At 40.5% G+C, this 15,235-nt stretch overlaps 2 protein-coding genes across 2 annotated transcripts; both read left to right on the top strand.

The window, feature by feature from the left end:
- Positions 1-215: 215 nt before the first annotated feature.
- LOC147917230 (serine protease inhibitor Kazal-type 7) lies at positions 216-4,882 on the top strand. The gene is made up of 5 exons (XM_087430290.1): positions 216-310; positions 997-1,161; positions 2,019-2,044; positions 2,798-2,922; positions 4,603-4,882. The coding sequence occupies exons 2-5, from the start codon at positions 1,101-1,103 to the stop codon at positions 4,646-4,648; spliced, it is 258 nt and encodes an 85-aa protein (XP_087286416.1). The 5' UTR covers positions 216-310; positions 997-1,100; the 3' UTR covers positions 4,649-4,882.
- Positions 4,883-9,076: 4,194 nt separating this feature from the next.
- LOC147917229 (serine protease inhibitor Kazal-type 9-like) lies at positions 9,077-13,910 on the top strand. Its single transcript, XM_087430288.1, has 4 exons — positions 9,077-9,131; positions 10,166-10,197; positions 12,660-12,787; positions 13,865-13,910. Exons 1-4 carry the CDS (start codon positions 9,077-9,079, stop codon positions 13,908-13,910), a joined length of 261 nt encoding a protein of 86 aa, XP_087286414.1.
- The last annotated feature ends 1,325 nt before the right edge of the window (positions 13,911-15,235 follow it).

Below are 15,235 nucleotides of genomic sequence, written 5' to 3'. Positions count from 1 at the left end.
CCCAGCTGTACGTCCTTAAGCTCTATAGACAGACAACAGCCATTTGGACCATTGTGCTTGGACAATGCAGTCTACAATCTAATGTCGGCAAGACTCTTGGCTCATCATTAATAACAATAACAATCACAATAACAACTGCATGCACTACCCTTTAGAACACACTTAACGTAAATGACTCCAATTATGTGAACTCTCTTGTGTCTGGCAATAGGTCCCACTGGACAGAGGATGAAGCTAAGGCTCTGGGTTTGTCTCTGAGTCATTTGCCAACTATTTCCAGTTCTCCCCCTTCTGGTCTTCAAGGGACAAGGTAAGATCACACTCTGTAACTTCTATGGTTGGGTCAGGCCACATGATGGTGAGGGAAAGTGACAGTGGGGTCACTTCTGGGATGGAATATTTCATCGCTGAGAAGGGAAATCCTGAAGAATTCATTTTTCACTTCACCTTGACAATGAACGATATTCCAGATAGTGACTACTCTGTCCACTGGGATCTACTGAAGACAATGTAACACCATCAGCTGACCACTGTACATGGGTAGTTTGAGTAACAAATAAATTTGTACAAAGTCACAGAAATCTTGGTGTTATATGTTACTACAACATAACCAGGTCTTCTTGGTTGATATAGGCTCACGGCACATAGATGACTGACCCAAGATCACACACCTGGAAAATGTCAATGCCTTTCTTTAAGCCTCATAAACGCTAGGGTCACTGTTCTTTCCACTAGATCTCAGCTTGCTTCACAGGTTCATTGCCTCAAAAATAAAACAATATTTTCCCAGGAACCAAAATATAAATGTAAGTGCAATCTGTCTAATTGGGTTTAATACCCTCCATTTTGGTGAAATAAAGAAAGTTTGATATTTTCACTTATTTCATGACTAGGCCAAGCAGCCTATACTTAATCTCTTCTGCTATACCACCCCGGGTGTGACATTGTGCTTTGAAGGCCTCTTAGAGCCAATACTGACTCTGGATGACCTCACAGGAAAGGTGGTGAAACCAAGTATTGCCGTATAAACATGAGCGCTTCCTAGGGCATGGCTGATGCAGCTGCTGTGAGAGCCCTGCGCAGCCTCTGCCATCTCCACTATGAAGATCATTGGGGGTCTCCTTCTGCTCTGCACAGTGACCCGTTTCTGCAGCAGTTTAGGTGAGTTAAGGGTAGATAGCGCCCTGCACAGCCATTAAGATTGTTTGTCCAAATAACCTCTTCTGGGATGTGAGCATCTGAGAGAAATGTCTGGTCATGTGGCTTTAAAATGTACTGGTTTATAACAGAAACTGCTGTGGCCTGGGTAAGGAGAATCTGATGTCCCAGCTGGAGTTGGGGGATTTGGGTCTAGTGTATTCCCTTTCAAGGATTTTTATTTCCATCCATGGAACAAAAAAATGAACTAAATTCTTCGCAGGTCTACCATTTCATAAGGACATTGGAAGTTGTCGGTATTAGTAGATACTATCCCTAGTGCAAAGATGCAGAAAAATGTGGATGTCTCTCCAAGTCAATCCAGGAGAATCAACATAAAACACAATTCTCCAAAGCCCAGGAGTCAGCAACTAGACTTTTATATGGTGAAAAATTACTTAAATAAATTAGGCGTTAGAACAGATTCTAAACCCTTAAAAACATTCCGTTACATTCTTTTATATCAATTAGGAGTGAAGGAATATCAAAGATGGTGTTCCAAGCTCTTAGGAGTGGTGACCACTATACTTCTGATTGCTCTCTGACTTTGAATCTTTATCAAAGACACCGGAGCTCCAGAAGCATCCCATGGTCGATAAAGGGAGGAAATTCGGATAACTATCTTGCCTGAACCAAGGACTTATTTAACCCATTGGCCATTCAGCAAACAGCTGGAATTTTGTGTAAGGAGGGGATGTGGGCTGAGACTCATTGCCAGAGGAACTACAGAATCTTAATCTATGGGACCAAATTTACATTAATTAATGAGATTTTAAGACTTTGCTTCATTTTTAACGTTTCCGTCTGTATCTGTCTTTCAGAAGCTGCTAGTCTGTCTTCAACAACAGTGAGTATATTGAATTACATTTTAATCTCAATTCCTACTGGCTTTCATTTAGTCCACAAATATTTATGAAATGTATATGTAGGATTAATTCATTATGTTTAGTGGCAGTAAAAGCGAGAGGCAGACACAGATAAAGAATAGCCTCTGCTTTCCAGAGGCAGTTGATGAAATAGGACATACATAGAAATAAGCATAACCTAAAAAAATATTCCAGAGTTAAAGGAGAGTGAGGACTTCCAGCTGAGAGGCTGGTGAAGTCTCCATGGAAGGGACAACATGTGAGAAGCAAGACAGTGTTACCTTGGTTAATCGCATTAGCTCTGGATTCAAATCCCAGCCCCACCAGTTATGAGCTTTTACATTATACAAGTTAGGTACGACTATATGTACAAGTTCTCTCTTTTTAAGCCTCAGTTTCCCTCATCTGTAAATAGAGCTAAAAGTAGACTCTATCCTATTCAGTTGTTCTGAAGATTAAACAAAGAAAATTCATGTAAGATTTAAGTTTAATGCCTGGCGTAGAAATGCTCAGGAAATCTTAACTGTACTAGTAATAATAGAAGTTGTGCTCGTATGACTAGTATTTGTCCTAGTGGTAATGTTATTACCAATAGAAATAGACACAGCAGCATGCGAATATGTGTCTGAGCTGGGACTTGCAGGATGGTATTTTGCTTCCCGTACACCAGAGGCCAGGATAGTCTCACATAGGGGCCAGGAGAAAAGCAGGACATTCTCTTGTGTCTGTCGCAGGTGGACTGCAGCATTTACAAGAAGTACCCAGTGGCGGCCATCCCCTGCCCCATCACATACCTGCCTGTTTGTGGTTCTGACTACATCACCTATGGGAATGAATGCCACTTGTGCACCGAGAGCTTGTGAGTACCTCGTGGGTAGAACAACGAAGCCGGAGCCAGTGTCCTCCACTGCAAACCTCTCCTCTTTCCATGAGCCTGCTTAACTCTTTATCAGCTGTACTTACTCCCCCCCAGAAGCAGCTGGTAGAAACAGAAAACTGAGTGCCTCACCGTCAGACTAGGGTTGGGCCACCTGCTCTGCCAGCTTGGACTGGTCCCTCCACGACAGAACCTCCAATTCCAGTCTGTCAATTGAGAGAGTCCAACAAGACCATGAGTTTTCAAATTGGCGTCCCTGGAGCCCCGAATTTCTGGATAGGCAAGTCAGGAGCCACCAAAGGGTTAAGGGAGCATTTGGGATGATCTCCAACCTCAAGTACAGCTTTTGACTATTTTAATTAGTGGAGTTACACACAATACTTGGTTTGAAGAAAAGTTCCTGCACTCCACACTAAAAAATAATTGAAAACAACTATCCTCCATGACTTCTAAAAGACTTAATGGTTATAATCCAGCTCGATTCTTAAACAAACTGTGACTAAAAGGCCTTTATCATCCTCAATTTCCTAGCAGCTCTAAATATCTGTAGCCTTAGAGCGATAGGGAGAATAAGACTACTATCAAGACTTTTTTTTTTTAATCTAAAATAGAGAGACGCAAGCTGTCAGTGCTTGGACCGGAATCCCATGGAAATGTTTTGCTGAAGTATTTTGTTCGGCCTGCACAGTGTTTTTGAAGACAATATAACTAGGTGGATGTCACTTCCTTGGTGCAGAATAGGCAGCTTGCCATTTACTGTCTTACACCAAGTCCGCTGTGCTCATTGTTAACTCTCTCTCTTTTTTTTTTTTTGGTGAGGAAGATCAGCACTGCGCTAACATCTGCCAATCCTCCTCTTTTTGCTGAGGAAGACTGGCCCTCGGCTAACATCCGTGCCCATCTTCCTCCACTTTATAAGGGACGCTGCCACAGCATGGCTTGACAAGTGGTGCGTCTGTGCACGCCCGGGATCTGAACCAGCGACCCCTGGGCCACCGCAGCTGAGCGCGCCCACTTAACCGCTTGCGCCACCGGGCCGGCCCCTGTTAACGCTCCTTACACCACTGGATTTTTATTACTTATCTTAGATTTTGTGTTTTTCATCTTTGTGATTTTCTTAACAAGTTAGAATATTAGGTTAGGCTCTGAGCCCAGAAGGATATGTCTGCATATCTATTCCTGTTTGGAAACTTTTAGTTCAGGAAAGGGAAGATTCTGTAACAGGCACACACACTGGGACCTTGGCCTAGACACTAGCTTGTGTTCAAGGACTCTGAAGGGGAATGTGCTGGAAGTTCTCCTCACTAATGTAGGATCCAGCTTCATCACAAGCCCTGTTGACCAGCAAAGGGTGAGGGGCAGGCCCCCTCAACCTCCCATGTCAGAAGCTCACATTCTTTTCTGTTTTAAGATATTGGATGATCAGCCCAGGCTCTGGGATGGTGGAAGCAGCAGGTGGGATGGAAGTATCACTGGACTGGGGAAATTCTGCTTCTGCCGCTGCCAGAAACTGCCTGGGCAAAGACATTTCTTTTCAGGGACTCAATTTCCTTATCTGTAAAATGAGGGTCTGCCTCATAATCTCGGTAGTTCCTTTCAGCTCTAATGTTATATAAAATTTCCTCTGGTGTGGACAAATCTTCTAACTGTGTCTTCCCATAGGAAAAGCAATGGGAAGGTTCAGTTTCTTCATGAAGGAAGTTGTTAACTTCTCCATAGACATGGATACAGAGCGATGATACCCTCATCAGCGTCTTCATCATCCCGGGCTCTGACTGCCTTTTCCCTCATGTTGGCCAAGGTTCTGTGAGGGGGGCAGAGACGGATTCGAAGTCATCTTTGTCGAGTGGACAGAGTTGTCGTGCTCTCCTTCAAATGCATGCCTCACTGACTGACTGGCTGTTTTTTTCACCTCAATAAAAGATTCTCCCCAAAGAGTTTATCTTTACTTTTGTTTGTATTTGTTTCTTAGATCAGGGTGTATTATCTCAGTTTATAAAGAAAACTGAAGAACATATAAATCTTGTTGTTCAGGAGAAAGTTTTGTACAAAGAATCCCCCTGGCTTCCAAGAAACGCATGCACATGCACACACATGCACAAATCCACACACGTGCACACACACACAAATACCAGTGAATGCCTCATCCCCTCTTGGAATCCTTGTTTTCCCTAATCAGTAATTGCCACTGGGAACTGGTCTATGGACATAGTGGTTCTTTATATTGGTCTCTTCCAAAGTTCCTTAAAAGGAAACCTCCTTCATTACAACAAGTCATCCCCAGAGGGAAGATTTTTCTGCCCATTTCTTTCCATAAGCATAGCAAAATTTTTCTTCTCTTGTCTCTCCCCTCGCTACTTCCCCTGCTGTAGCCTTAACAGAACATCCCTGGGTCTGACTACTACATGGCTTGAGATCCTCTCTAAGATTTGCCTTCCTTACTTATTAAATGTATATATCACTGCTCACCAAGAAAACATTGACAGTATTGGTAAATTGTACATTTTTATTTTAAATACAAAGATATACAATTCATTCTTAGCTATGGCGCTAGAGTTCCTTCTATAGAGGATATTTATGTGACCACAGCACTTTGAAGCAGCTTCTATCAATGGCATAGCTCACAAGAAATTAGTAACCCAGATCGGGCCTTGATATACTTGCATGGCTATCATTTTCTCCTCCCCAAATTCACTTCTCCCCTCACTTGCTCCAGAAACGTTCTTGGCCCAAAGATTACCGAGGATGGTCCAGCCCACCTGCAGCCTGCCCCAAAGATACAAGGAGGCCTGTGGAAATCTTATCTCCTCATAGACTCAAGGAGAGAGTAGGAATCCATAGTTTTGGAGGCTGCCCCTTTCCCATCTCCATAAAGTGAATATAAAAAGACTCATAAGCAGTTGGTCATGCCTTTATTTATACTCTTTTGCTAGAGTTAGTTCTATATAATCACATAATTACAGGCACTGTCCCCATAATCAGGACACACTTAACATGGTCAGGATGATTGGGATAACGTGGGTCTGAATCAGAATCAGGTCCAAGGTCAAGTTCAAAGTCAAGGTCAAGCCAGATTATGGTCAAGTCAACCATGGAAACCTTGAAGAAGAACAGGATAAGGAAACAGCTTAGACAAACAGAGCTGCTGAAGTGAAAGCAGCAGAAAGGAGCAATGGTGATCTGGAAAGTGAAGGAGCCTGGACTAGGTGGTCAAATGGCCTTGGCGGTTTGGATCTCTTCAGCTGCCACCCATTTTCCCGCTGCTCTCATTTCCCTGTTCTGAGATCCCAAGCACATGCATTTGTTCAACAACTCTTCTCTCCTGAGTCGCTCACACCTGCTCCTGTGGGTGGGGCCATGCCCCTCACCAGAACTGCCCACAGCTCCCTGTTTTCCCAGTCTGCTATGTTCTTCTCATGGTGTCTGTCCCTCTCACCCTCTCCTATCTTCAGCTTCTCTTGTCTTTCCTTTTCCCTGTTTTAATTTGTCCCTGCACCTAATACTGTTTACCTTGTGTTAAACAAACACCTACATTTTTCTGGTGCTCCTCACCAGATTCTTTCTTACCTGTCTTCAGGTGTTTCTCTCTTCTCAGGAGCCTTGATTTCCATGTTGCTCCATTTGTCTAACCTCCTCCCTCCTCCTCTGCTTCCTTCAAATTTTGGCTACCTCAGTCATTCTCATTCTCCCTCTGACCTCATTCACTTCTCCTCAGCTGACCTGAACGCTAAGAAGCTCATTTCTCTGTCTATGTGAAAGCTCTCTTTCTCCCTGCAGTTGGATTGTGATAGATATAAAGATCATGGCATGGGCATACCCCTATACCCTGAGCTCATCTTTGCCCCTGTGTGTGGCACAGATGGAAAATTTATGACAACCCCTGTCAACTGTGCATGAAGATTAGGTAAAGATATCAATGGAACCATGACACAAAATATGAGCAAAAGACACACCTCTGCTTAGAATTTCTGATTGTGAGGGATGGAAGAGAGCCAGTCAACAGCCTCATATTATGGATGGAAACAGTGAGCTCCAAAAACTGGAAATGCCTCATTGCTCACATGGAGGACCAGGTCAAGAACCCAGGTCTGCTACTCCTAATGCAGGGCCCAAATAGTGTTTCCAGAATTTCATCCATCACATCTCATGACTCCTGGGAATCAAACTCCTTCTATTATGAAATGATCCAGTACGTACATTTGTAAAACTTCATAGTTCACAAAATACTTTCGTATACACTGTCTCATTTAAGCCTCACATAGTGTCATGAAGTAGACATACGCAACCTCACTTTACAGATGAGATAAAGGGAGCACCTGTTGGGACCCGTGCAGGCCACCCCAAAATATCCCACAATGCCATATTGACTATTTTGAATTAAAGTTACTTAAGAAGCCGCCAATGCAAGAAATGGCATTTTGACCCTCTTCTCTGTTTCCCCTGAAAGCAGGAAATAAATTTCCCAGGTGAAAGGTGCTCTCCCTACATCCTTATCACCAGATCTGGGGAATTCAGGGCCGAAAAGCCTATATAAACAAACCTTGTTAATTTACTACCTCAAGCCTTAACTCTGCTTAAATTCCTCACTAATTATGTATCTCAAACCTAAGTTTCTTTGTTCTTGTCATTCCTCACAAATTGATTGTTTCTTTGTACAAAAGACATATCTACTGCCTGCTTTATTCACTCTTTGGGCATCATTTCTCTGTGATGTCCAGTATGCACATATTAAATTGGGTTTTTCTTCTGTTAATCTGGCCTTTTGTCAATTTTATTACTAGCCCTGCTATAAGAACCTAAGAACAGTAGAAGGGGAGTTTCCCCCTCCCTGACACTGCCAAAGGGAACAATGGATAAAATTGCAGACCTGTAAGTGGTAGATGGTTCTGCTGGCTCAGAGTCTAACCAACATTTGTTCTATACATCCTACTGTGTAAGAAGCTTAGGAAACATCCAGCTTCGTTGCAGACCTCAGTTCTTCAGTCCATTCTCCATCCAAAGCAAATATTAGGCGTTGGTAATACGGTCCTTCTCTTCCAACATTTACTAAAACTCATTACCTAAAAAAGATTTCCAGTCTTTCTGAAATTGAAGTCTAGATTCGGCCTACAATTGATACATTCCCAGAATCACTTTAGTATTTAAAATGATGTTTAAAAATAGTTATTGCTCTTCAGATTTTAGAATCAACCTATAGACAAACAATAGAATAATGAATTACGATATTCAGAACAGAACATCTGTATTTTTAATGTGTGAAATGTAAAAATAAAAGTAGAGGTCACAAGTCTTCAGAGAGAAAAGCTGATTGATGGAAGTGTATAGAGGCAGATAGAGTTCTTATAGAGTTATGAGATGCTGTCTAATGATGAGGATAATAGAAGTAGTGACTAACATATGTTATTTAAAGTTATAAAGGTAACACGCAAGCTTTTTAAAAAGTCGTGATATGCCTATCAAAAATTGCGAAGAGGAAAAAAAAGGGAAAGTAATGTAAATCAACAAATTTTTCTTCCATTGATAGGAGTCAATAAATAACTATTTTAGTTAATAAATTAAGAAATAGAAGTATAAGTATATTATTGAGAATTATGATGGTAACAACCTTAAAATAGAAATGGTTAAAATTAGCTCCCACTGAGGTGCGATGTTGGCAATGAAGCCTCTTGCTTTTCACTATAAACTGTTTAACATCAATGGAATTTATATGTACTTCTTCCTATGGCATATGTATTAATTTTCTTTTTTTCTCCTTTTTTCCCCGCCAGGAAAAGTAAGAGAAAAGTAAATCGTCACCACAAGGGAAGCTGCTAAATCACCATCAATGTGAAGGAGAAGTGGATTTATTTTTTAAATATTACTTTTAAATATTAGCGAAAGAAATAATGACAGCATAATTGAGTCTCATTATTTATTAAAAGATCACGTGCAGTCACTTGTCTTTCACAATAAAAGAATTTGCATACCTGGTAGATGTTTCTGACTTCTTCCCAGGATTCTGTTGCTGGAGATGGCTATTTCACAATTGAGGCAGGAATTCCGGACAATATATAAGGCAGGACCCAACTGAGCTGGGCAGATGCCAGAAAGTCACTTCTTTTGCCTCCAACTGACTGCCCTTGGCCACTTCAGCAACATGAGAGGAACAGCCTTCGTCTTGCTCTTGGCTCTGGCACTTACATCCATCTTTTGTGAGTATCTCCCTCATAACCCTGCCCCTGCCCTGATACCAATAGCTCATGTCATCTTCTGCCCACAGAATGCTGGGATATGCTCACCACTTATTACCATAGATAATAAGAGAGACTATTTTCTAACTTTTATTTTGTCTCCATCAATAAATCACTAAATCATATCATCTCAGGGGCTGAGTGGACCTAAATGGTCAGCTAAGCCCAAATTCTTATCCATATAAACACTTTGTGTAACTTCTTTGGGAAGTGTTCAACCAGACTTTGCTTTGACTTGATATCACCATATGGGGACTTCATTTCTTCATAAAACAGTCCAATCCATTGTTTGGTAGAGTGAATTATTATTTTGGGGTGAGGGTGCAGCGAGGAAGATTCACCCTGAATTAACATCTGTTGCCAATCTTGCTCTTTCTTTTTTGTTGTTTGAAGAAGATTAGCCCTGGGGTAACATCTGTACCAATTTTCCTCTATTTTCTATATGGGTTGCTCCCACAATATGGCTTGACGAGTGGTGTAGGTCCACACCCAGGATGTGAACCCGCAACCTGGGCCACCAAAGTGGATCAGGCCAGTCTTGACCACTATACCACAAGGGCTGACCCCAGCATGAACAATTATTATTCTTCCATTATTGAGTTAAATCTGCCTCCCTAGAATTTTCAACCACTGGTCCAACTTCTGCCATTCATGCCTGCTACCTAATAGCAGATACTTTCTAAATATCAAACTTGCTTGTTTTTTTTAATATTTCCTAAGCTCTGATTATGAGATAGGAAAGAATAAGACAAACTCCTCATTATTATAGCAGCTTTTCCATCCTTTTGGCTACACTCTAATCCTGCTCCAAAAAATTTTTTTTAAAAATCTGTGTTAAAGCTTCAACCTTTGATATGCTGAAGCACAGCTCTGAGGAGAGTCATATTTTTATGACGGGCTGAGAGCTGAAACACAAATGAAAGACTATTTTTCTAATAAGATTAGGTTCTTCCAGAGTTTAATTTCATTTTCTCTTGTCTTTGTTTTTCTTACAGATGTAGAATGTGCCAAAAACAGCGGTCAACAGGTCAGTACACCCATCATGTCATACTTTTATGTAATTTTAAAGCCAGTAACAATAAGAAAATATTGGATACTATGCATTAATTAAATTTCTACATATTTGAAGATTTACTTAAGTAACAAAGCGTTTACTTCAAACACTGTAGACAGACATTTCTAAAATGGAGGCGGAAGAACAAAGTGGTTAGCCACCTCACATCCCACGAGAGTAATAAAGTCCTGGGCTTCAATTCCAGCTCTCTGGAATTGGGCGGCCTGGGCAACAGTACCCACTTCATAAGATTTTTGTGAGACTTAACGCCATAATGTTTGAAAAGAGTTTAGCACAGTACCCGGCACATTGTAGGGCTCAAAAGGACAAGTCATGATTCTACACTTTTTAAGTAGGTCACACACATCTTTGACTCTATCTCAGAGAATGAAGATTTTACTTTAAGCTTTCCTTCATAACTCACATTAAGTAGTGACTATTGTTGAGAAGATCTAGGCGTGGGAATGAAAACTTTAAACCACCAGTCAGGCAATTTGGGCTCTAGTCTAAGTTCTACTGTTTTTTAGCTGTAGGACCCTGGGGCCTAGGCAGAGGTGACACCAGGAGTTTTTTGTTTTACCTATTAAAGAAAATAATAGAATTAATAATACAAATTTTGGAGTCAAAGAGGCCTGAATTCAAGCCATCCTTCATGATTTAGTAGCTGTTTGAGAATGAAAAGGGTTAAGGAATATTAAGCCATGCTAGTTTCCTGGTCACAATGTGAGTATGACATTATCTCTGGCACTGGGGCTTGAGCAGGCGAGGAGAGGAGGTGAAAACCTGCCGGCATCTCCTCATCTCGGGGCACCGCAATGTCCACACTGCTCCACAGCCTCCAAGGTCCTCCTGTTCTTACGTCAGGCTTACTAATTTTTGTATTGCCAGAACTCAGCTCAGCCCTAAAACTTAGAAGGTGTATGGAATATAGTAACTGAAGGAATGAATAAATTAATTAATGAAACATATCAGAAGGGGAAGATGAATTCAACTTTCAGTTTGAGCACATTTCAGACTATCCAAGTGCAGATATTCAACAATTAGTAAACTATCACGGCTGGAACTCTAGGATAGAAAGAGCTGGAAGTGTACAGTCCTCTATACAGAGCCAAAGTTTGTGTAGGCCTGGAAGTGAAGCCAAGGGATCTAAATAATAGTTATTATTTATTCAGTATTTTCCATGCCATGTAGTGCTAAGTATTTTACAGATAGCTTGTCAGTTATATATTTTTCACTTTAACCTGACAATGTAGTTATTATCACCTTCATTTTGTAAATAAAGAAAGCAAGGCTTAGAGAGGTAAAATAATGTCAGGATGATACAGTCAGGATTTGAATTCCGAAGTCTTTGACTTTACTGTCCACACTCTTCAATTTGCTCATAGACTAAAACCCAGAAAATTCTTTCTTGGCAATTGTGTACTTGCTCCCACAGGCAGCTCGTCAACTTGCTTGTTTTGCTCCAGGAATTTAGCAGAGTGGTTCTCAACTACAATGATAAGATACATTAGTCAGTCTATGTGCTGGTGAAGTGTATGAGTAATTTGTTACCGATAATTAATGGTAAAAGTTGCCAGTGATATACTAGTTCTTGAAACTGTAGTAATTATCCCTATAATGCATCTCACACTTGCCTTCAGATAGAGTTTTTTAAATGAAAGGAATAGCAGGGCATGTAGAAAACTGATTACACTTCTGTGTGCTCCCATGAGGATGGTTGCACTTATGAATATGTTGTGTGTGTTGACAACAGATGCATCAACCAGTAGAGCGGTAAGATTCTATTTTTAAATAAATCATGATTGGGTTACCAGCTACCATAAGGAAGTTTATCACTCATGATTTTATTTGTTGTTAGTGCCATCGAGTTGATTCTGACTCCTAGCAACCCTGTGTAGAGACAAGTGGAACCCTAGCCAGCCTTTTTGCACCATCCTCTCATCTTCCAGTGCTGTTATCAGACAGTGCTCTGCTGCTATTCATAGGGTTTTCATAGCAATTTTTTTCAGAAGTGGGTGGCTAGGTCCTTCTTCCTAAGCTGTCTTAGTCTGGAAGCTCCACTGAAACCTGTCCACCATAGTGACCCCACTGGCATTTGAAACACTGGCGGCATAGCTTTCAGCATCACAGCCACATGCAGCTGCCACAGTGTGACAACCAGCAGACAGGTGGGTGGTTCCCTGACTAGGAAATGAACCCCGGGCCGTGGCGGTGAGGGTGCCGAATCTTAACCACTAGATCACCAGGGCTGGCTCATGATTTTATATCTGATATAACAAAAGATCTTTATACTGGATATATCTCAAGAGGGTTTGAGGACAATTGGAATAAGAAATATATGCGTTGAAATCCCTCTGAACTTCCTTGGAAAATCCTAAATCCTGGGAATAAAGATTTGATAGAAGAAATTGAAGCTTTTTCATATGTGTTTTCAGGTTGATTGCAGTAAGTATAAAAAGTTACCACCAGGAGAAGAGAGAATGTGTTATCAACTTTATGCCCCAATTTGTGGATCTGATGGCCAAACTTACGGCAATGATTGTGTCTTTTGTTCTGAAGTTGTGTAAGTATTGAAGTATTGAAATATTTTTCCTTTCTATATTTAAAGTGTAAAAATTAATGTGTTAAGACAAATGTACCTCAATTAGAAGAAGTAGTTTAGGGCATAAGGAGTATAGGAATCATCTCCCATTAGCTCTAATGAATAGAATTCTCACAATTTGTAAGATGTGGGAGTCCCTAGTGTCACTGTATCCCTACATATTCTGGCAGTAATAGTGAATCAGAGAATCCTAGAATCTCTAAGTTGGAAGGAAACTTAAGGGTCATCTAGTGCAACTTCTACTTACTAATCTATTGCTCAAACTCCCTTGACAAAAAAGTCACCAAGTCACTTCACAGTCTATGCATGTTTATTTCCAGAGATAAGGAACATCCCTCCTCATAGGCAGGCCAGTCCACGTCCGTTAGAATGAGCCGTGTTCATTGTTCAGCTTCAACAACTAAGTCTGGAAATCTTAGAGCCCCCTAACGATTGGTATAAAAGGGGACTATATCTGAACAACCTCAAGAACTTGTTCTGTTTCAGAATATTATTTCTCAACACAATAGATGTTGGAGCTATAACAAAAATTAAATTTGGAAAATCAAATAGCCAAAAGTAGTTTAAAGGTTACAAAGCAATCATCTGCAAGTTATAGTAGCATCAGCTCAAAAAATATTAAATGATGACTGATGTACCAGAATACACAGAAACATACAGTTCCTTTTAAGTATTTACAAAACACACATGAATGAAAACAAGCATCTAGTATATACGGCATATTGTTCTGGTTCTTGTTTAATAAGAAAAAAATTACCATCTTTTCTGAAAAGAGGCTTCTAAATGTGTGTCTCCTTTAAATAAAAAAATCCATGAAAATATGTTTTCGGGCATATAAACTGTGACGTATTTTGAGCATCATCCTTATGTAATCAGCACCTGTTGCTAAAATATTCCTAAATTGCTGTCACTCCTTACAGAAACATCAGTAAGTGGAGAGACTTGGGAACCTTTTTTAGGTTCTTTGGTGAAGTGTGAATGCTAATGAAATGCCTATGGCCTCAGCTATTCTCATTTGTTGCCATTTTCTCTCCACAGGAAAACTGACCACAAACTTAAATTTGTACATTTTGGAGAGTGTTGAGTCTATCTTACAATTCCAATTCACAGAAGACACATTTTTCTCCCATATAATCTATGCCACATTGCCTCATCTGGTCACCATGATGTCTTGACTTCTTCGTAGAATAAAGTAGACCTAAATGAAATAAATATATGTCTGACTCTTTTTGTTTAGGCATTGAATCTTCTAAATTTGTCTCACTTTGCGGTAACATCTAATAGAACATCTTAAGGGCACATCCTGGGAGGAAAGGGGCCAATTAAGACCACTAGTGGGAACCAAGAACTCAAAGGTCCTGAAACTCATGCCTCCTCCTTTCTCACGCTAGGAAAACACACTCTGTGCAATACTTAGTTCTGAAAAGTGAACAGATAAAGAGGGTGTTCAGTTAAATGCTTTATAAATTAACTAACTTAAATTAAAATGAATTAAATTTGACTTCTATCAACGAGTAAGCATGGAAACTATGGTGTCTTATCCCAGGAACCCCCCAGTCAGAGGTCAACTCCTGATCTAGCTCAGGCATTAGGCTGTACAGCATTCTAATGTAGAGCACTCTGTTTGCATTCTGTGACAACCCAAATGCCAAATTGCTTCTTCAAGTTCCCAGAAAAAGAACCCACAGACACACAAATAATAGAGAGCAATGAATGCCTTTCTAGAGATTGTGGAGAGTGACCTAGATGGCAGTTACCTTGCACACCCACACCTAAAACCCCTGATTACAGTCCTGTCCTCTACAGTCATCTCTTGCAACACCACCTTGCAAATCTTTGTCATTTGTAACATGAAAAGAAAATTTCCATAAAATGTTAAAGATGCACAAATAAAAAAAAAACAATTACATACATTGCCAAAACCTGTTGCTAGAATTAAAGCCTACTCCGATTATAAGAAATCACACTCTGTTTCATTTTGAATTAGTTCTTCCTCATATTTAAGCAAAGCAGGCATTACTACATCCAACAAACCGGTCCTTCTGGAACAGGTAACTCATGTCTCCCTCAGAGAACAGTCAAGCTGAAGCTTGGACTCTGGAATTTTAATTAACAACAATAAGAGTACAGATCAACGAAATGGAAGCCAGGTCTGTAAATGCATACCTTAATAAAACATCCGCATGAACACATCCTGAAAACTGTTCAGAATTTCTTAAGAAAAGGAACTCTGAGCCAATATAAAATTAAGCTTTTTAAGAGTGCCAGCTTAAACACTGGAAAATAACTACTAGAGCTCTGAAAGATGCTTCTGGAGAGTTCAGGAAACTATCCGATCATTCCCAGTTGCCAGACTCCTAGTCGCTTCTTTCTTCGTACGCGAGGCACTTAAAGCTCAAAAATAGGCTC

Source organism: Ceratotherium simum, chromosome 4 (assembly GCF_057802395.1).
Source record: "Ceratotherium simum simum isolate JZ-2026a chromosome 4, ASM5780239v1, whole genome shotgun sequence".
NCBI lineage: Eukaryota > Metazoa > Chordata > Mammalia > Perissodactyla > Rhinocerotidae > Ceratotherium > Ceratotherium simum.
The sequence above is the reverse complement of the archived record's forward strand: the minus strand, read 5'-3'. Positions and strand labels throughout refer to the sequence as shown.